Source organism: Saccoglossus kowalevskii, chromosome 1 (genome assembly GCF_978046115.1).
Source record: "Saccoglossus kowalevskii chromosome 1, keSacKowa6.1, whole genome shotgun sequence".
Taxonomy (NCBI): domain Eukaryota; kingdom Metazoa; phylum Hemichordata; class Enteropneusta; family Harrimaniidae; genus Saccoglossus; species Saccoglossus kowalevskii.
In genome coordinates this window covers 33,815,240-33,838,710 of record NC_140641.1, presented here as the reverse complement: position 1 = coordinate 33,838,710, position 23,471 = coordinate 33,815,240, and the positions used below count along the sequence as shown (strand labels likewise).

The window sequence follows — 23,471 nt, the reverse complement described above, 5'->3', positions numbered from 1 at the left end:
CAAAAGAAAAACAGGTAACTTGTACCATATTGTAAGCAGTTCTCATCCATAAAAGCCAATAATAAAGGTAAACTAATTTATATGGACTTGAGAGGATGTTGTGACAATTAAAAGAAAATAATGTTCTTTTTACAACTAATGCTGACAGGAAAAGATAATAGCATAGTCTTTGAATCCCTGAATTGAATAAATCAACTAGACATGCATACCTCATGCAGTAACTGATTGGTAAACCTTCATATTTTTAATGTTTATTTGATCACGTCCTCACACCCTCACAGTGACCACATCAACACCAGAGCTTAAACTAAGTGTGAAATAGTTGTAGCCATGTTGTGTTTTCATGGTCAACTGTCAACAAATTATTTAGCCATTTCGCAAATAGAAATTACTTTTCTGTAGATGGCATGTTTTCAGATGATGAACAGTCATTGCAGTCATTTCTAATATTAATTTGCATTTGGCAACTGAAGAAAAATTATCATGTAATTAATGCCAGTTTTGACAAAGACATATGGCAAGGATTTGATCACATAAGCTTAAAATATAAATCAAGGATGGAAGACTGGAACTTTTTTTTACCAAGTTAATCATTCCCAATGTCTACAGGTTGATTTTGTATTTCCAACATTAACGGTGAACATTTGCCAGTACTATGGATTGGCAATGGATTGCTCTCTCTGTCCTCATTAGGTATCTGATCTTGATCAGTGCTACTCATACCCTGTAATGACTCAGCACATATAGATACATCTTGACCGCTCCTACTTCCAATCGGCAAAGTCTCAAAGGCAAATGTGTCAGAATTGTCTTCACCCTTTTTATCGAGCGTATGCAACTTCTTGGCAATAGTATTCTGGGTACCGGTATGTTTTTTTTGAATATGTCGTCTAATCTTCCTAATATATATTGTTTTGAAATCACATTTTTGACATCTGTATATGTGATGTGTCTTCGGTACCAAGTTACATGCGTGTGCCTTTAAGGCTTGAATCTTTTTAAAAGAAATCCCACACTGATTGCACTTGTATGATCTCTCAGCACTGTGAATCAGTTGATGGTTATCAAACACTGATTTATGGTAAAACACAGCAGAACACTGACTGCAGTTGTAAGTAAGTTTACTGGTGCTCTGTTTGCATGCTTTACCACCATGTTTCACTTGAATGGCAGATTTGTGTCGCTTACTAGTGCCACACTCACTACCTGTACTGTGGTGTTCAGTGTTATGTGCTCTTTTTAGAGTTTGTTTTGCTTGAGAAGCTTTTTTCTTTTGAGATATTCTGTTTGCTTTCTGCTTTCCTTCATCTTCTTTTGCATGTTTGTTGTGATGTCTGTTAACATTAGTGCATTTGCTAGTTGTGTAGTCACAGCGATTACATTTCCACTTTCCACCTTTGGGGATACTGATTGACTGTTTCCTGATCTTTGAAGCACTGATACTGCCAGGCCATACTGGTAGGTGGGATCTCATGTGGCATTTTAAATGAGCAGCACTAAATGTTATCAAATCACATTTTGGGCACTTGAACTGTCTTGATTTTACACATTTATATTTGTATTTATACTTATAAAAATATTGGTGTCCTGGCCAAAGCTGGTACTTCATATATTTATTGTGGTCATCTCCATCACTTTCTTCTTCATCATTCTCACTGGAAACATTATTTTGTACATCAATTTCCAAAACAGAATCACTGTCATCAGCATCACCAAGATCCTCATCATTCAAGTCACTGTCATTGTTACGAATGTCCACCGTCAAATGTTTAACATCATTTTGATTTTTCTCTTTTTCACTTCTGTGTTTACACACATTACGTTCTATTCTCTTATTTGCAGCAATAATTTTATTTGAGCTGTTGTCAACAGTAGTGGAGGTGTCTTTCTGGTGATGAAGTTTAGAAGCAGAATTAATGACTTCCATTTTATTACCACTTGTTCTCTGTTTAGTTTCAAATGTTGAAACTTGGTCTTCTAGGTCCCTGCTTTGTGTACGGATTTGTTTACCTTGTTGTTTTTCATGAATCTTGGATGTAACTCCCCAGCGTCTGAGGAAATAAGGATCTGAATCTTGACTAGTTTGGTTATTTTGATTCAACATTGGTTCTTTCCCATTCTTTGTGTTATGTTGGCCTTTCATAAGAGGGTCACCCTGACCTGCTTCTCTTTCACTCTCCTTCGTTGACGATGATTGCTCCTCATGTCCTTTCTCTTTATCCACTTGTGCTTTCTTCTTTTTCTGTCCACAACAGCTACAACTTGACATATGAACTTTGAGAAAAGCTAAGGCAGTTTCACAAAGCAACCCATTATGAAATTCTTGCGGTAAATCACACAAACGTTCAGTACTGTATGGTGGTGTTGACTCTCTGGTCATAGCAGTTGCAGTACAATTTATTTGATTGCTTGTTGCAGCAAAACTAGACTTGCTGCATTCAGGGTTACCCATGAATCTTTCAGATAATAAAGGTCTACTATGGACATTAGCCATATTTCTAACAGTAGCTGCATTTTCAATGTAATTATGACTGGTTTCTCGCATATGTGCATGATGTGATGGCATATCTTCATATGCTTCTCTAGTAATAACTCCATTGTTGATATTTAAAACGAGGGACCGTTCTGAATCTGAAGCAATACTGGGATTGTATAGTCCTTTATTGAAATGGTCCACATGATTACTTTCATTTCCTGCATAATTGGTACTTTGGACAGTCCGGACATCTTCAATAACAAAACTACCATGATCACTGCCATCTGTGATTTCATTTGAACTTGACCATACCATGCCTTGCGAGGTATTATCAAACACAATCATGTCACCAAAATTATCAGGAATTGGAATCTCAGGGTGTCTTATTTTATAATGTCTTTTCAAATTGACAGACTTCAACATCATATGACATACAGCACACATTGCTTTATTCTCAGTATGAATCTCTTTGTGTCTGACTAAATTCCCTTTCCGCGTTGATGCATAGTCACACTGATCACACCTGAATGGTTTTTCACCAGTATGGGTTCTTCTATGTATTACAAGGCATCCATGATTACTAGCCACATAACCACATACTTCACATTGATGAGTCTTAGGACCGAACATACTAGTATCATATCTCATACCACTTCCATCAAATTCTGCTGTTTCAATAATCAAATCAATGTTCTCTTCTGCTTTGGGCATGGATGAAGTCCCCTCATCCATTTCAGTTCCCTTTATACCTATAATAAAAAAAAAAATAGATACAAATACAAGATTAACACTATTCAATAGGAAAGCAATTTTAAAGAAAATAGATTCTCATTTTATTCCTATATCTTGCTATCATGCATGTATTAATTTAATCCACCTTTCCTAAAAGTTCCAACCTCAACTCAAGCAAAACAGCACTTGTGTCATGTCAAAATAACATAAATGGGTGAAACATTTCTTTCAAATATAACTGGCTTTGATTGTGTATAATGTATGAAAATACCATACTTCCTCCATGAGTAACTATGTGCTTATGTAAATGCCAGATATGTATCTAGTACGGTAAGTCATATGAATGACCAAGTAATAAATAAATGCAATTTTTGGTTTACATATATAAGTGTTTACAGGAGTGCTGGTGGTGGGCTATTCTATAACCCTGGCATGTCAATAAACTATCAAAGTCCTGTTCTACTATACAATATATACAGTCAGTGCTATAATTTACTGTATTTTGTACTTATAACATTATATCTGCAATGCCTGCCCCATTAATAAGTTATATTACCGTAACACATAAAGGCAAACAACAAATAACAGAATGAAACAATTTAGTAATTAGAATATTTGAAATCATAAAATTATATGCAAAAATAAAGAATATAGCTACAAATGTACCTGGAAGTGTTTTTGAACTAATATTATATTCTATGCATTCAAATCATGAATATTTATGGTACTAAATTCTCATGGCACAAGCAGTTTCCAGCATATGTTCATGTATTATAGCCTTTGCAGGAGTGCGCTCAGGCCATTAAATATGGATTTGAATGTCTGGAAAAACGAACAGTATAATATGAACAATTTCTGACTGAGAAGCATTAAATCGGGCATAGGGTGGCTTTATAACAAACAGATACAACACATCACAAGAATGTAATGGTTTGTAAATTATTCTCCAATTATACAGTGTATACACAGACAGTCTCGACACTAATAATTTAGTGTTCATATACATGTATTGAAAAATGAATTATTTAAATTTTATTATACCATAATTTGTATAAATGTTCACAAAAGCGAAGCCATAACAAATCATCAACTAAATTGGTATGCATTCATGTGTCGTTTTCACAGAGAGAATAATATTTTTTTATTTTTTTTTAGTTATAATTTATTTTACTGGTAATTTTGCCAAAGAAATGAATACATAATAGAAAAACAAAAAGGATAAGATGTGGGCTGTAGTGTTTTTTTTTTTAATTTACTTTGTTTGTTCATTCATTAATTGTTTATTATCTCCATAAATAATCACTATGGGGTAATACAGACATTTTTGTAAGTCACTTCTAGTCACAGGAATTGAAAAAATAACACACTAAGCTGTTACTAAAAATAGTTATTATAATTATTACAGCCCATCATTTTAGCGGTCAGATGACTCAAACTTAAAAGGGAGGGCTGGGCTCTGGATTTGTTTGAGTATTAATAAATGTGAAAATTCAGAAAAGAATGCAAGAAATGGCAAAAACTTTCCATTTACCTGACCTTTTAGTATTTATATTTGCCTTTTTAATAATAATAATAATAATGTTTGTACCTCTAGTTGAAAGTAAATATGTGAATAGATCTTTACTGTCTTTTATCTTGGATAGAATTTTTTTTATTAAAGAATTTTTTTTTAGTATCATATTTCTGACAAGTTAATAGAAAGTGTTCCTCATCTTCAATTTAATTTTCATTACATCTTTGGCATATTCTGTGTTACTGGAGTTTTTGGTTGTGTGTGTCTGCCTTTTTTCTATTTCAAGATTGTAGTTGCTAATTCTAAATTTTGCATGACATTGCCTTTTCTTAAAGCCTAGCTTATTCAAATATGTCTTGTATTTTTAACTTAATTTTTTGGCAATACAGTAAAACATATTGTTAGACCTTAATTTAATCTCAGGTTTAGTAATAGTACGATATATTTAAGCAATAACCCCCGCCGAAGGCGGGTATACCACGAGATATTGCACAATTCACGACATATATGCATGAGCCGCAGGCGAGTGCATATATGGAGTGAATTGTGCAATATCAAGTGGTATACCCAACTTCGGCGGAGGTTATTGCTATTATATTATACCAGTATATTGACAATTCGATAAAACTTGTAAAAAAAATCATGATTATGGCCCTTGAACATGAATATTTATAAGAATAGTATGTAGTTGTACGCTGAATGCATACAAAAATTACATGCGCAACACAGTTCAAATTGAATACAAACTAATTTTTATTCCACATGAAAAAAAACATATCCACGTTGAATAGAGCAGCGTAAACACACAAATTAGCATAACAAAAGATGACCTTTCTGACCTTTTACTGACGCACAACGCGATTTAAAATACTGGGTCGTGTACAGTTTGGATCATTTAAACAACGGATTTTCCACGTTTTCATTCCGGTTTTTGTACAATTTGGACTGTAATTTGCCCATTGAAAGTACAGTTGTGAAATAAACCGGTTTTGTGACTCATCATACTACTTGTAACTGTGGATATTTGACGTTCAGCGGTACTTAGTTTGACCGAAATTTGAGACGCGACGGGACGCGGTGTATCATGTACGGCGACCGGCACAGCGACCTCAGTTCCAACATCTGACCTGGATACCTTTGGTATAACCAAAGTTTTGTGACAGTATGACTGACAAGTTTTATCGTTGTTCTGGGGTAAGTTTGATGGTGTAAGATCGGATTTTCGCATCGTTTTTGTGACACGTACATGATATGCCTTGTCTCAACCCCGGCCGAAAGACTTTGCACGCCGTCGCTCTAATATAGTGGTTGGTGTACACTCGGCACAAATCTGTAGCTTTCGAAATTAGCTTCATCATCTCCTATAATTTATTTACCCATAATGGAGAATTACAATACCATATATCGTCGTCGAATCCTGCGTTGTCCTGTGTTTTTTTAAACAGATGGCAATTACCGGGGTGCACTGCAATTTTGTCAGCTGCCGCTACCGGACACTGGTTGTTATTGGTGGCATACATTTTTGCCTGTGACTCATAGTTTTTTGCATTTTATGTCATTAAATCCTTTAAGTTTTCTTTGTTGGAAGTTCGCAATCCATCTCAAAGTAACAACACTGAGAACACAGCGTTCTGGCGTTCGTGTAGGCACCTCACGGTGTTGAGGGACGGTGGTTAGTAGGTTTGTGTGGCGAACGACAATCACCCAACGACCGACGCTCACAACTTGGACCCCACCATTAACAAAAAGCAATATTATAGTTATATAACTTTCAGATGTTTTTAATTCAGTATTTTATTCAATATTCTTCCAAAATTCAACGACTATATTTCCTTAAAAATCAAATAATACCGGTTTTATGTATTTCCGTATTAAATCTGTAGTCAATTCATGTTCCAGGGCCACTTGGTTTAGCCGTGCATTATCAGCCAATATACTATGGATTGCATATGCAAATTTTGTGTTTGGACCAATCAAATCAATGGATTAACACCATCAATATACTGGTATAATATAATACTTTATATATAATGTATATTCTCGGAGAAATACAAACAAACATATGCATTGTAATCAGGCGTGGTTGCCCATTTACCCAAAAGGGTGCCTCGTACGACCGCTACAGTGTAAAGCAGTAGAGCAGGAGTCTTCATGTTGTAATGAAGACCTCTGCCGGTGCAGTGCTTCCACTCCAGCCATGTCGTGATCTGCACTGTTTGACCTTATGGACAAACAATTGACATTCATGGAGATCAAAACTATTCCAGCTTACCTTAGTGCTTATTACTGTATCTGTTCGTCATGCATCGAACCACCAATATATGAAATTAATTTAGCAATTAGCATTCATTTCTTTTTCTTGTTCTTCTTTCTTTTTTACGCTTGGTCGGAACGCCCTCTACGGAGGAATTATTTGAAATCTCGCGTTGTTTCGATATTTTTTTGTTGCTTACTCGTAGACTATCAAAAATGTAATGTATGAGTTATTGAATAATTTAGAAGTAAATTTTGATTCATACTTCTTAATAATTATTTCCTAACCTTAAACACGACTGTTGTGAGGTAAAATAAGAGTTAGAGATCAAAGGTCATTTACGGGGGGTCATTTATGCAAAAGAGAAAACAACTTTTCCTGGGATGCACCCCCGGGAAGAACTGTCTGTAACAATTACTCAGCAAATATCGTCGCCTACGTCTCAAATTTCTATGATAACTCGCTTTTTGTCGACAGGCACCATGGCCAGCGCTGCACACAGCTTTGATTACCTTGTGGTCGGCGGTGGATCGGGGGGAATGGCCGGTGCTAGACGAGCTGCTGAGTTCGGTTTGAAGAAGATTGGACTGATTGAGTCAGGACGTCTTGGAGGAACATGTGTGAGTTTTTATCTTTGGCATAGGCCATTTAAATCGGGGTTGGGGTGGGGGTGGTGTGTTACGATAAAGTAAATATAATACATGTAGCATTCTAATATGCATTTCCGAAAAAAACAAAAACATTCCAACAATAATTATATACCCTATATATAAAATATGTTTTTGAAATGCAGTCCCTCACCCCCTTGGCCATTTTCGCCGATTTTTAGTCGCCGGAGCGATTTACGTCTTAAATTTTGGTTCTCCGGGCGTCTCTAATAAATACTCTATCTAACAGCTGGATTGAATTAGCTAAATTATGAAAAATTCATAGAAGATTGGGCGAAAATCGGTCATTTTTGGCCTCAACGTTTTTTTGCTCGGAAACGCAAAGGCGATAAGACTCGATTTTCAAGAACGCAGGTCGCTCGGATCGGACGGTTTCTATTGTTTCGAGTCTGTTGTGTGTCTAGAAACATAACAACTTTGTTTTTTGGTGAATATAGAACATGCTCTGTTCCAATAAAGGATTTTGATATGCAAATCGAACAATTTTAATAGTTCCTTCTTGTAACGTCTCCCATATAAATAGTCCTCTACTCCCCAGAATTTGACAATGGTACTAGCCCAGAATTGACTTTCTGTTCAGCGCGTCTTTGATTGTAGCAATGTTTACGCCACTGTACGAAAATACGCACACTCGCGAGTATGAAGTGTTCATTTCTATGCAATATGTCTACACATGCGATTCTCAATTTCGATGTGTAAAATCATATCGCTGCTGTGGACGGCGACGGCCGAGAGATTGTTTTGGTTTTGCGGCTCTCTTGGAATGGACAACTGATTTTTAGGTTTCTGTTTTTTTAATATTCTGACGTTTACTTGGTCGTATTTTGTATATACCACTCAGACGCTGACAAGTGAGTAAAGGGGACCGGGACATAGTCAACATAGGACTCTGAAGGCCCCGGAGAAAGCGTCATCTTACAACATTAATGAACAAAATTTACAACCTCATTCTTCCGAACAATCTGATATTTATGCTGGATAAACAAAGTATACAAGTGCTGTTTACGATATACTGCAAAATGGAAATACCATACCTATTTAACCGTTGTTGATTTTGTTTTTACAAAATTCCAAGAACACAAAACAAACAACTGACAACAATCGACAAAACACTTCACAGTCACTGTAGCCACACCAGTAAGAAAAAGATACTATGGAAACAAAATAAATGTCAGTGAATACAGTATTTATTAATTTGCAGTCTCCATGGACAAGTTCACAGCCTCTAATATTGCAAAACCGTTGTGAACTGAATTTTAAATTTCATCAGGATTCCCACATGAAGTTACACAGATATAAAAAAAATGCAATATTAGGACAAGGAAAAATAATGCCTTTTTGTCAAGGCTATATCCTAATTTCTCTTATTTTAGGGGTATTTTTGTGAGTGTACATGTATGCATTAAAATTATTGTAACTTAAAATGTAATCATAGTACAAATGTAAAGTACACAAAATTATCAAGTGATTTAGGATTTGTTGGAAAAGTAGCCGAAATGCTGTGACATGGTCTAATTGGTGGTGGGAATTGCCAAACCAATTTATAAAACAAGCCGGTAGGCTGGTTGGCAATCCGCTCTACTCCGCTCAAAAACAAGCAACATCATGTTTTCGGCTGGTGCCATGGTAGGACATGAACGTGAAGCTAATGTCAGTTTATAAATAAAACCTGACCCTGTATACGAAGTTCACCAAAAAACGTTCAGTCTTTAGAAGTCACTTTATTGTATTCTGCTGTTAAATTTATTATTTCCAACCGTTTTGCGATAGTATTTTCTAGATTGAAGGCAGCATTTACAGTTCATTCATAGTTCAAAGTTGCGTTGGGATTACGTTGATACAGTGTAACAATGTTGGCGCTGGTGATCTCTTACCAGTGTGCAACGTAGCCAAAAAAAACATGACCATATAGAGGGTGGGCAAGGGGGGTAGCTGGTACAGTTTTACGGGAAATAAAAAGAGCTTTTCACAATTTACAAGGAAAAAAGACGTTTTTACAGTTTACAGTAAAAATGGAATTTTGCAGTGAATTGTGTCATCTAGTAGTTTTACAGTTTCGAAAATGTAATTCCCCTGGACTATTCTTTACGACTTTTTTATTTGGATGTAAATTGTTGTACGTATCGAGAAAAATTACACATTTTTACAGTGTACGAAAAAAATACTTGATGATTACGTTGTACGTCTAGCCTGTGATTACAGAATTACGGAATATATTTTTTCAATTTACGTTGTACGAACAAAAAAATATTGCAATTACGATGAACGAAAATAACCCTTGCCCCCCCCCCCCACATATACACTGCAATTACAAGACTGGTAAGAGGTAATAAATTTGGGGCGAAAGTATCCAAAAATCAGTTTCTGGCTGTTGCCATGGCAGCAGTGAGCGAGAATTTTCTTTCAACTAGTGACGGTCCGACCTGCCTGTCAAGTATGACCAAAATCAGCCAAGCCAAAAAAAAAACGCAGAGCAGTTAAAAGCCGCTGGTGAAAAGTTACCCCAACTTTGAGGTCAAGTTTCTCGATAATGAAAAAAGACATAAAACAACCATTAAATGTTTGCACACTCAAGCTGAGTAGAATGAGCTACTTAATCCTAGAATTGTAGAGTGAGAAGGTATACAAAAAATTGGTTGGCTGTTGCCATGGAAATGGTGGGCCAGAAATTGTTTTTAGATTTTACAACCTAACTAGAGTGAAGGTGTGACTTGCCTGCCAAGTTTGAACCAAATCCGCCCAACCAAAAAAATCACAGAAGAGTCAAATTTCTCGGTAATAAAAAAAAAAGATATCAAAAATTCAACTTCATGCCCACACTCAAGCTGAGTAGAATGAGCTATGCCTGAGGGGTGTTATCCTAAATTTGTAGGAGGAGATACATTTGGCACGAAGCCATCTAAAAAAAACAATTTTTGGCTGTTAAAATGTTTTTTTCTTCAGATTTTACCTAATAACTAGGTTGATGGTGTGACCTGCCTGCCAAGTTTGAGGGAAATAGGCCAAGCCAAAAAAATCACAGAAGAATTAATACGTGAAAACACTGGAAATCACACACACAGACACACAAAATTGATTTTAAGGGCAATCCTAGTGGAGCGGATCGCCAATAGTGAACAAAAATGTTCGTAAATATTACTGACCGCAAAAGACGCTCATCGCGAAGTGACTTGTTAATATAATAATAAAAGAGAAGTGAACATGCCTGCATTTCTTTCAAATATAACTGGCTTTGATTGTGTATAATGTAGTCAGTCACTCATCAATTAAAATATCATACTTATTTTACACAAATTACAAATTCTTTTTTCAATGGGAGTTTTTGGCTGTGTGTGCCTTCCTTTTTCAATAGCCAAACAATGGTTACTTGTTCGGAAGCGTGACATGCAGACTTGATGTTTTTTTGGAAGACAATTTAAGTATGACTCAAAATTATAAGTGTTTTTGAATTTTGCATATGTTTTGCATGTGTTTTATTTGTAGTGTATTGTTGCACTGTATGATGCAGTGTTGCTGCAATGTATGACTGCGGGGACATGTTGTGGTGTAGAACGCAGTGGCACTGCTATTTATGACACATACAATAATACTACTGAATGCATCAATGTGTTGCCCACTACTACTGTAGTTTAAAAAAAACAACATATTTTCTATTTTAAAATATCTGCTGTACTTTGTGTAATATAATTTTATGGGAATAGTTTAAAGCACGGTGGTCGTCGCGCAGCGCATGTTCGAATTTCATGTAAATAAACAATGTATTTTACACCCATTGTATACGTCGCTATGAGTCCCATATCGAACATGACGCGGCGGGACGACTCCCGTCCTTTAAAGATTTCTAAAAGGTATCCGAAAATTGTGTTTTAGTTGTTGAATGTGCAATTTAAAATTAAAAGATAACAATACAGTAAAAATTAAATTAGGTATATAAATATGAAAATAATAACAACAACAAATCTAAGTTGATATTTACTTTGTCTACCATGTAGGTGAATGTAGGATGTGTTCCTAAGAAAGTTATGTACAACACAGCGATGCATGCAGAATTTCTACATGACCACAAAAATTATGGTTTTACAATTGATGGAAAAGTGAACTTTGACTGGAGGTAAGAATCTACATGATGAGTGAAATTATACACATTCTAAAAATAAATGATTTACTGAATCTTGTGTTATGCATGGTATGACAGCCATGGTGTGTGCCATACTGTAAACTACAGCTAGGTACTTTTATGTTTTGAGGATTTTATCATTTATGAAGAACAAATTCTCCGATTTTGACTGACCTGTGATAGCAATAAAACTTTGTCTTGCACAAAATTATACCACAGAAACTGTTTTTCATGCAATACAGGGTTCTATGTGCCTCATTTAGGTCAGAAAGCAATAAACATTAATATTTGTATCCACCAAATAATATTAATAATTCCAAACATATCAGCTATTCAGTGCAGGTTGAGTTCCTACAAGTATACTGGTATTATTTAGAATTGTTCTATTTCTGTAATCAAAATAAGACATTTTACCATGTTTGTTCTAATTCTATTCTGCATCTGTTTTAATCTTTTAACGAAAATACAGCACGCATATTAAATGATTTGCCAGATGATGAAATCCTATAACATGAACACAGATTTGCATGTACATGCAGAGAAAGTCCAGAAACCATATTTGAAGTAGAATTTAGTAGTTTTCAGATAGGGTAAATGTTTCATCACTATTACCCCTTTATTTTCCTGATAATTTCAGTCATATTAAAGAATTACGTGATGCATACATCAAGAGATTGAATGGAATCTATGAAAATAACCTGACAAATAGCCATGTGCAGTACATCAAAGGTGAAGCGTCATTCACTGATGACAAATGCATACAAGTCAATGGTGTGAAATATACAGCACCCCATATATTGATAGCAACGGGTGGCAAACCTATAGTACCTGATACACCAGGTAAGCTATTTAGTATAAGTCATTGCAACAATAAATTATTTGTTGCTGTTTTTAGTCTGCAGAATTTGCAATTCAAGAATGTTTCATTTTTAATTTCAATCTCTTTTAAATTGTGAAACAAAATATTTTGACATCAATAAAACAAATCTTTGCACTGTGACCAAGCTCATTAATATTCATATAGTTCATTAATATTCATGAGCGACCGGCACTCCCATACTCTGTATACAGGTCTTCTTTCTTATACTATAATACAGATTGCTTGTGAAATGTGCATTGCTAGCAGCAGAGCAATCTCAGCCAAGACGCTGCTTGTTTTGCAGGATAATTTTTTTTCATTGGCCAATAAAATGTGTTTTTTTTTTTTTTTATAAATATATCAGGTATTTTTGCCAGTATTCCCTTTAGAATGATAGGACAAATTTTATACAACTTTATTCTGTCACCATAGTAACATGGATAATTCGTAATATTTTTGACAGTGTAAAACCTAATGCCAACATGTGCAAACATAAAGTTAACTACCATGCCTTCATTCACAAATGATGTATTTTTATGTAATTTTTTTTCTAATATTTTTATGGTATCCACTAAATTTAGATAAATCTTATTTTGTTACATACATGTAGGATCTGAACATGGGATTACAAGTGATGGATTCTTTGAATTGACAGATCTACCGAAGTATGTATAATTATAATAATTATTGATATTATGTGGTATGCTTGATAATTGTCATATTGTAGGGCAGTCCCTGCAAATTTTGTTAAATTAGTATTCACTGTTCAATCATCTTGAATTTTCAAGGTGAATGTTCCGGCGAAGCACTCCGCTATCACCTTGAAGTATTTCATTAGGAATATGTGTATGTGACAATGCCCTCACAGTTTAGAATCAATTTACCAACAGCCAATCATATTGCTTCTTTCTTCAACGCGCTTGGCCAAGCTATCAAATTCATCACGAGATGCCCCACGCGCTCCACTCTGCCATGTATTTCTATGGGCTCTGCGCGAGCTGCTGTGGAGTACTGGTCGAAAAGCCGGTGAAAACGACTAAATTTGAGAAAACAGCACGACCTTAACTTTGAAGAAATCCTAAACAACCAAATTTAAATATGTTGCATATGTAGGAGTAATCTTGTTACACTGTTCAGAGGTGTCAACGACCATCCCAAAACACTGTTTTCTTAGAATTTATCGGACTTTGTTTTCACCATGATGATTGCCAGGCGGTGAAAATGTCTGACTCGAGAATAAATTTCGCTGCGCACAGTGGAAGCTGTGTTGGCTTGGATGTCAAGGCAATACAGCGACGATATCCATACATCATGCAACTCACTGATATTCAGACTAAAGCTATTCAAACTATACTTAGTGCCGTGTCTGATGTGCTCGTTTTTAGTCGCACTGGAAATAGTAAATCCTTATGTTATTATGCTTTACCGGCCTTGCGACTGTCGAGCGTGGTAATAGTGTTGTCACCACTGTTGGGTACTATAGAAGAGTAGGTGTTATACCTCAAAGTTCATGATGTCACTGCAACATATATCGGCAGAAATGAAGCCGAAGACATCAGGAATGCAAAGCTCCAGCCGTTTCTGGCAGTCATTGTAACAAAGCTTTCTATTGGTCGGTAAACTTTCTATCGCGCAACCACGTGACATACACGGTTATGAATAGAATTACCGCACGGTGTTGTAGAGGGAGGAATATCCGAACGGAACAACACCGTGCAGGCGGACGATGTGTTCAATTTGCTATTAAGTTTTATTTTCCTAATTCTTTTCTTCCCTTATGAACTTGTTATACCTCATGATTTTGTGCTGGAGACCATGCAGCATTTGTCAAATTAGAATTGAAAGACCACATATTTAAAATGTTTTTATTTACTTCCTCATATTCTAGAAAAACTGTAGTAGTAGGTGCTGGGTATATTGCTGTAGAAATGGCAGGGATTTTGAATACATTGGGATCTGATACGTCTATTTGTATTCGTTTTGATCAGGTAACTGAATATTATTATAAATAGATATTTCATATAGCTTAGGCCTAGATAAAAACGGTTCTTGTCTTTGTTTTCTTAGAATTTGTTTATTTTATCAGAACATTCATAATATAATATAATGTGATACAGAAAATAAGAAAAAACTTGTTGAGATGATAGACACTTTCAACTATAACAGTGTTACTTTGCTATGATTGGCTTTTGAATGTCTACCAAATGATCTTGTATGCTTGGACACAAATATATATTGTATATATCCATTTTTTGTAACATTCAATTCTGAGACCATGTAGGAACTTTCAAAATTATTGTAGATATTCTGTTTTGAAATGTACACTTTCATGTTGTTTAACTTATAAAAAAAACAGAATAATTTGTTATGTATGTTTTCAGGTTCTTCGTAATTTTGATGCTATGATTAGTAAAAATCTAACAGAATCTATGGAGAGTTCTGGTGTTAAAATCTGCAGACGAACACAGGTGAGGAATTTTGCTGGCGGTTGGTGATGGAAAAATAAGTTCATATAGTGAATGTATTTTTTTAGCTCCGCTGTCGACTTTGTCAAGCGGAGCTTATCATATGAGTGATTGTCCGTCGTCCATCGTCGTCCGTGTCAATGTTTTACTTTTTCGACTTCTACTTGAAAACTACAAGCCTGAATGCTTTGATACTTGGTGTATATGTACCTTGGGTAGACCTCTCTTAGGTTTGTTCATTTCATGTTGATATCTTCAATTCTCTAATTTTGGCGAATATTTTTGCAATTTTTGATAAAAAGTGATATTTTCGACTTCTTGTTAAAAACCAAAAGTTCAATTGCTTTGATATTACATATATAGATACTACATGTAGACCTTTCTCAGATTAGTTGATTTCGTGATGATATCTTCAATTCTCTAATTTTGATGAATATTTTCGTAATTTTTGGTAGAAAGTGATATTTTCGACTTTTTGTTAAAAACTGTAAGTCTGATTGCTTTGATACTATACATATTGTTCATTTTCTAATGATGTGTTCTGTTCTTTAATTGAAATGTGCATTGCTAACAGCGGAGCTATCTCAGCCGATAGACTGCTTGTTTTATTACCCCACCAGTTCTTATAAATTATTTTAAAACTTCAGTTGTGTAGTTTCAACAAAAATTACATTTATCACAAATACCATGCATTTACAGAACCATGTGCTGGAAGGTCAAAGTACACGTTTCTTGTCAACTAATGCAAGAGAAAAAACATGGCAGTTATCTTACAGCATCTAGCGTTTATACCTGTGACCGGAATCATTTGCTTATGATGAAACTAAGTTTAATTTTGTTTGCATTTCACAACAATTCAACAAAGTTATTTTTGTAGGTTATTATAATCACTACTGTGAATGGTGACCAACACAGCATAAAAAAATGTATGCATGTTCTTGTTCAAAACTTTTTTTGTAATGTACGAGTCGTGCATATAGTTGTGTATTATATTTTTGACTCCCATGTGCGAAGCACAAAATGGGAGTCTTTGTGGTTAGTGTGTCTGTGTGTGTCTGTGTGTGTGTGTATGTGTGTCCGTCTGTTCCACTGATATCTCAAAAACCATACATCAGTTTTTGATGAAACTTGGTGCATAGATGCTCTGGGCTAATGCGCAGATTTGATTAGGTTTTGGTAAAATTTCATGCATATTAATTACCTAATTTGCATGATAATAAGCTAATTTTTAGCTGTTCTATTGATATCTAAAGAACCACTTATTGGATTTTGATGAAACTTGGTACATGGATGCTCTGAACTAATGCTTGGTTTTGATTAGTTTTTGGTAAAAATTACCTAATTACCTAATTTGCATAATAATTAGTCAATTTTTTGTTTTTCCACTGATATCTCAAGTACTAATCATTACATTTCAATGAAACTTGGTACATAGATGTCATAGGACACTGCACAGACCTGATAGTTTTTAAGGTAATGTCAGTGCATATTAATTACCTAATTTGCATAATTAATTAATTTTCAGCTTTTGATGTTTCAAGTAGTAAGCATTACATTTCAATGAAACTTGGTACATAGATCCTCAAGGACTATGCAGAGATTGATTGTTTTGGGATAAATATTTGTGCGTATTAATTACCTAATTTGCATAATTAGTTAATTTTCAGCTTTTCTACAGATATCTCAAGTACTAATTATCACATTGCAATGAAACTTGGTACATAGATCCTTTAGGACTATCAAGAGACCTGATTAGTTTTAGGGTAAATAATTGTGTATATTAATTACCTAATTTGCATAATTCATTAATTTTCAGCTGTCACCCTGATTTCTCAAGTACTAATCATCACATTTCAATGAAACTTTGTACATGGATGCTGTAGGACAATAAACAATTGTGGGTTAAAATCTGTACATATTAATTACTAATTTACATAATTAACCACTTTTAAGCTATCACACTGATATCTAAAGTACTAATTATTCCATTTCAATGAAACTCAAAGATGCTCTAGGACAAACCTGATTAGTTTGGGGTTAAAATCTGTTTATATTAATTCCCTAATTAGCATGATAATTCATAATTTTTTTTGGTTCCAATCACATTTCAATAAAACTTGGTACATAGATGGTCTGTTACATTGCGCAGACCTCATTAGTTTTCCATTAAAATCTGTTCATATTAATTTTCTGATTTGCATTATTAGTTTTCGGCTTTTCCATCACTATCACTATCTATGACAAGTAATTTTGAATTATATTTAATGTGTCTTCAATACTCTCAGCACATGGGAGTTCTTTCTAAGCTATCTTTGATTAAACTTCTTGGTGCCTTTTTTTTTTTTTTTTTTTTGTATACCGTCATTATTGTCTACCCGACAAGACACATGGCAAACATTGTACTATAACTACATTGTGTAGTTCATTCAAATAAACCACAATTATTTATGATGATGCGCTGTTTCATGCAAGCATGGAAATAAATAGGAAGCTCCATGATGCAAGTAAGAAAACTGCTTACAAAAGATTACGTGGGCCCGTGAGTGTTGAATAATGCGATTCAATAAGTGCTTTCAAACCACAGATATACAATCAAATTTATTTGTTATTATGAATAATCTTCCCTTTTCCTTAGCCTTGTCATCCACTTACTTTTTGTTTGCTATTTGCTGAATATTGCTTTTTTTCATTGGCATAGAAATTCAACAGAAATGTGGCATTTAAAACTATTGATTTGTGTGTTCTTGATAACAGGTGACTTCTGTAAAGAAAGAATTGAATGGTAAACTAACCTTAGATACAACTACTGGTGCAATGAATGATGTTGATTGCCTACTATGGGCTATTGGTAGAATTCCAAATAGTGATATTGGACTTGAAAAAGTGGTGAGTAAATTATCTTTTCAATATCCAAATTATATTAAGTAAATGTCAGTACAGTTTTCAGTTTAATTTTTTATAATTTTATGGAATTACCATTGTATTGTAAATTATTTCATATTTTCATATTCTATATTTTCTACTGTTTGACATTGACCTTCCAGTAATGCATATAATTACTGAGGTATTGTCTGTTGCCATGTGTTCTGAAAACCACTTGTTGAGAAATATGTCAATACATGTAATTGCACTTGCAATTTGCAAAATAAATGTCAGGAGAGACAAAAGTAACATTCAATCTCCCAAAATGCCTTCTTGAACAAAAAACAAACAAAACTCTGTCGTTTAATGCAATGTATATTTTATGTGTATGTATTTAGGGTGTAAAAGCTGATGGACGTGGTAATATTATTGTTGATGAATATCAAAATACGTCAACAGCAGGCATCTATGCCCTGGGGGATGTCTGTGGCAAGGCTTTGCTTACACCTGGTAAGTTGAGAGTCTCATTAGTCTTGTTCAATGCCAGGATCCATTTGTTCCTCTGACGTTATTTCTTGGACAAAGGCAAGACTTTATTATTCGGACAGTCAGATTCAACGAGTTTCATCTTGAAAAACTGCACTTTTTACCCTTGGTTATATAATAATGGAATGATCTATTTAATGCCCATGTCAGTGTAATAATACTATCAATTCTAGAGAGTAACCAAAGCATTCTGGAAAGTTTCTTGCTATCTGAATATTTCTCAGAGCCACTGTAATTGTTTGCATATTCTCTTCATGTGTTTTGTGGTTTTGATGGAATTTAACTGAGTGGCGGTCACTTTTGTCCGAAAAACTTAAAACACAAACATTAATCTTTGGCATGTCTGTACTGATTTTATTTATACACCGCTGCCAGATAATCTATGGATATGATCATTACTACTTGCAGACATCACTCACTGATAGTCACCAGTGGTAGTGTCTATCATACATTGACTTACACCAGGTCTCTGCCTGGTGTGTTTCACATATACTGCTGTTGTCATGAAATGCATAATTTTACACTCTTTCCATGCAGAAATCTGCAAATTATCATCCTGTATTTGGGCTTAACTTTCCCTTGTTGATTAAAGTTGATACAAAGCAGGTACATAATGGTATACAATGTACCTAAGCACATGATTTGGTTTGCATTTTGATGACATTCAAAACCAGTGGTTATTTGTCTTTGTCTTGCATGTTTCTTGGGCATTTCTGGGAAGATAATAAGAATGATCTTATTCCCAGTAAATGTCACTTTGACTAAAATCTGGATAAGGTGCCATTTGAAGTAACACTGTATTTTTAACAGGCTGAATTACTCCCGCAACATTTAATTATAATCTATCTACATCTTTTATTGTTTATATTTGACACTATAAATTGGACAGGGTTTATGTCATTGAAAACTTACCTTGAAAACAGACAAGGATAATGGCAATGATATATGTTTAGACAAATCATTACTATCACATAGGTATAAAGTAGGGATGTCTTCCTGTAGATGACTGTCAAATTGTATCAACTTAGAACATGTGTGACTTTAGTGTGTACCGGGCAAAGCATTGGAAATGTGCATATCACAGCATCTGTAACAAAACCAAGCTAACTTTTGCCATACAAGTGAGATGATAAGATTAATGTTTTAATGTAAAGGATTCACTTGTACTTTTCACTCTTTAGTTGCCATCGCCGCTGCACGCAAGCTTTCACATCGTTTGTTTGACAACAAACCTGATTGGAAATTAGATTACACCAACATTCCTACGGTTGTGTTTGCACATCCTCCCATTGGTACAATTGGACTTACTGAAGGTAAGTTGTCATTACCTGTGTTAGTTATCTAACATGTTGATATATAGAATGTATAGTATGACAAAAATCTGTTTTCAAAATTGTCTATGATGTGCATGTATGTAACTTCAATTTGAAAATTTAACTGAACATGGCCGACTGGCATCCATTTTTTTGGACAAATTCTATTCCAGACGTACATGTCATACTTGTCATACTTTATACGTGTATACATATGCACATACAATAATGTTGTCATCTCATCACAAATAGCTGCTAGACTGCTGACCATAACACAAATAGCTGCTAGACTGCTGACCATAACACAAATAGCTGCTAGACTGCTGACCATAACACAAATAGCTGCTAGACTGCTGACCATAACACAAATAGCTGCTAGACTGCTGACCATAACACAAATAGCTGCTAGACTGCTGACCATAACACAAATAGCTGCTAGACTGCTGACCATAACACAAATAGCTGCTAGACTGCTGACCATAACACAAATAGCTGCTAGACTGCTGACCATAACACAAATAGCTGCTAGACTGCTGACCATAACACAAATAGCTGCTAGACTGCTGACCATAACACAAATAGCTGCTAGACTGCTGACCATAACACAAATAGCTGCTAGACTGCTGACCATAACACAAATAGCTGCTAGACTGCTGACCATAACACAAATAGCTGCTAGACTGCTGACCATAACACAAATAGCTGCTAGACTGCTGACCATAACACAAATAGCTGCTAGACTGCTGACCATAACACAAATAGCTGCTAGACTGCTGACCATAACACAAATAGCTGCTAGACTGCTGACCATAACACAAATAGCTGCTAGACTGCTGACCATAACACAAATTACGTATGTAATCTCGAACAAGATACATATTGTAGTTGACATAGACGTATTATTTAGTGAGCTACCGTATATACAATGGAAATACATTTGCAACAGCCATGTTCTTTATGTACAGTAGATGCTAGACTGAATTAGACGCAAACTTACTCTTAAGGCAAAAAATTCTGTTAATTATATATTTAATACTCACTTTATGATAAAAAACAGAATTCTACATGGTCTTACTGTGCATTGCAAACTGCAGCTGATGCTAAATATGACAAGATTTCTGTAGTTTGACATTTTTATTTTTTGTTTCTACAGCTGAAGCCGAGAATAAATATGGCAAAGACAATTTGAAAATTTACCATTCAAATTTCTTGGCGATGTATCATGCAGTCACTGAAAGGAAACCTAGAACACTTATGAAATTAATCTGTGCTGGGCCGGAAGAAAAGGTAGTGTATTGTTTGATTGCAATGCTGCTCTTTGTAGTTCTGAAATCTAAAACTGAAATTTAACATTTCTTGCATGTTTTATCAGCAATTTTGAAAATTTGGGTTACCATTTTCTAAAGACCGTAAAGAACCAAACTACGTGTATTTTACCTCAGAAATTGACAATGTGTCAAAACACATTAATCCAAAATTCATATTTAGTTGAAACCATACAATATTACTGTAAAATACTTTATTTTCACTTAGAATTTATTTTCGCTGAAGGGATGATTCAGTGAAAATATAATCTAGCGAATATACCTTTTTCCTATATTTTACATTCAATTTGTCAAAAATCAGTGAAAATAAATTCCATACAAAACACTCGAAAGCCTTTTCAGCAAAAATTAATTCCAGCTAAAATAAAGTATTTTACAGTACTTGGCTTTATTTCCATAATGGTTCTGGTCTGAGAATTGGTACTTCACTTCCTGATGATTTAGTCTGAGATATAATTTTAGGTTAAGCTCAATCTGGTTAAAATTTGATGTCGGTGTAGGTCATCACACTTGTTTATGTTTTGGTCCCATGTACAATGACAGGTTGCCAGTATTGGTCGTTCACATCCAAAAATAAAATAATGGCGATGTTTGCTGCTGCTGTTATTAGATATACAAATGTTCCATGTTAATAAAAACAACTTAGAGGCAACGTTGTCACACCAAATCAAGATCTAGTGTCGATCAAGTGTGTGTTAGTTATGAATCATCTACATGCTGGTTGGAAAAAATGCATAGGACGTCACAGTGTGACTCCAATCTTTTTTTCATATTTTATTCATTCTAATTTTTAGCTCCGCTGTCGACTTTGTCGAGCGGAGCTTATCATATGAGTGATTGTCCATCGTCGTCCGTGTCAATGTTTTACTTTTTCGACTTCTTCTTGAAAACTACTAGCCTGAATGCTTTAATACTTGGTGTATATGTACCTTGGGTAGACCTCTCTTAGATTTGTTCATTTCATGTTGATATCTTCAATTCTCTAATTTTGTTGAATATTTTTGTCATTTTTAGTAAAAAGTGATATTTTCAACTTCTTGTTAAAAATCCAATTGCTTTGATATTACATATATAGGTACTACATGTGGACCTCTCTCAGATTTGTTCATTTCGTGATGATACATGTATCTTTAATTATCTAATTTTGATGAATATTTTTGGTTAAAGGTTATAGTTTTTCGTATTCTTGTTGAAAACATTAAGTCTGATTGCTTTGATACAATGTACTATACATATTGTTCATTTTCTAATGATATCTTCAGTTCTTTAATTGAAATGTGCATTGCTAACAGCGGAGCTATCTCAGCCGACAGGCTGCTTGTTTAAATATGAAATATAACTGAATAACAGCAAGTTATTCAAGTGAAAGCAGCATTTAACAAACTAATTAAGGTATAGCCTTAATGGTTCACATGGTTATAATGTAAACATTCATCCTATCACATTTTTCTTAATCGCTAGGTTGTTGGTCTGCATATGCAGGGTAATGGGTGTGATGAGATGTTACAAGGTTTCTCTGTTGCTATCAAGATGGGTGCTACTAAAGCTGACTTTGACAACACTGTGGCAATTCATCCTACTTCATCAGAAGAACTTGTTACTTTGCGCTGATGCTCACTCAATTCATAAAATAGCATTTATTTTTCAATGTATAGTATTGTATAAAATTCTGAGATAAGACATATTTTTATCTTTATTAAGATACTATTTTACAATTATTAATAATAATAATAATAATAATAATAATAAAAGATTTTCCAATAAGTGCAATGTTTTAAGTTTTCTGTTAACTGTCATCTGAATGTTCCTTTCGTCAAGTTTTCACTTGAGTGAAAAATTCTTAAGAATCAAAAATTTTGCCTGAGTGCAGTGAGGATATTTTAAGGATTTGTTTCACACGTCAGTCTGAAAATGGTCGCTCATGTAAACAAGTATAACCAAGATCAAGTGAATGTTTTTAATGTATTATTTAATGTACATGAGGGTGGTATACAACAACAAAAATTTCGCCACTAGAGGGCGACATTACTAAACTAAAATGTATGTCAGGTATTCAACTCTATTTAATGTTTTCACTCGGGTTGAACAATAAACTATGGATTAATACTGTACAGACTGCAAACCATGGATGTACAATTGTCTTCTTTTTGCGTTTCTATTCTTATTATATACTTCATTACTGTTAATGTTAGTTGCCAGGCCTCTTGTTTAAAAGCTAAAATATTTTCTTTAGATTTTACAATAAACGATAAATAATCCATTTTTTAAATGTATGATGTGAACATTGTTTTTTACTAGATGCATAAGAAACAATTGTTTGTACTGGTTCTAAATCAATGTT

The 23,471-nt window shown here is 34.5% G+C and overlaps 2 protein-coding genes across 2 annotated transcripts; one reads left to right on the top strand and one right to left on the bottom strand.

The window, feature by feature from the left end:
• Positions 1–482: 482 nt before the first annotated feature.
• On the bottom strand, positions 483–7,136 carry LOC146750849 (uncharacterized). The gene is made up of 2 exons (XM_085500917.1): positions 6,994–7,136; positions 483–3,225 (listed from the first exon to the last, which is right to left on the bottom strand). The coding sequence occupies exon 2, from the start codon at positions 3,206–3,208 to the stop codon at positions 587–589; it is 2,622 nt and encodes an 873-aa protein (XP_085357043.1). The 5' UTR covers positions 3,209–3,225; positions 6,994–7,136; the 3' UTR covers positions 483–586.
• Positions 7,137–7,354: 218 nt separating this feature from the next.
• LOC100368234 (glutathione reductase-like) lies at positions 7,355–23,257 on the top strand. Its single transcript, XM_085500918.1, has 11 exons — positions 7,355–7,595; positions 11,636–11,754; positions 12,398–12,600; positions 13,230–13,284; positions 14,508–14,607; positions 15,001–15,087; positions 17,839–17,970; positions 18,345–18,456; positions 19,674–19,805; positions 20,959–21,092; positions 22,592–23,257. The coding sequence occupies exons 1-11, from the start codon at positions 7,359–7,361 to the stop codon at positions 22,739–22,741; spliced, it is 1,461 nt and encodes a 486-aa protein (XP_085357044.1). The 5' UTR covers positions 7,355–7,358; the 3' UTR covers positions 22,742–23,257.
• Positions 23,258–23,471: the final 214 nt, after the last annotated feature.

Coding starts and splice junctions, on each gene's coding strand:
- LOC146750849 (XM_085500917.1), bottom strand. CDS start 3,208: ATGGATGAGGGGACTTCATCCATGCCCAAAGCAGAAGAGAACATTGAT.
- LOC100368234 (XM_085500918.1), top strand. CDS start 7,359: ATGCACCCCCGGGAAGAACTGTCTGTAACAATTACTCAGCAAATATCG. Junction 7,596..11,635: donor GACGTCTTGGAGGAACATGT/GTGAGTTTTTAT, acceptor TCTACCATGTAG/GTGAATGTAGGATGTGTTCC. Junction 13,285..14,507: donor GAATTGACAGATCTACCGAA/GTATGTATAATT, acceptor CTCATATTCTAG/AAAAACTGTAGTAGTAGGTG.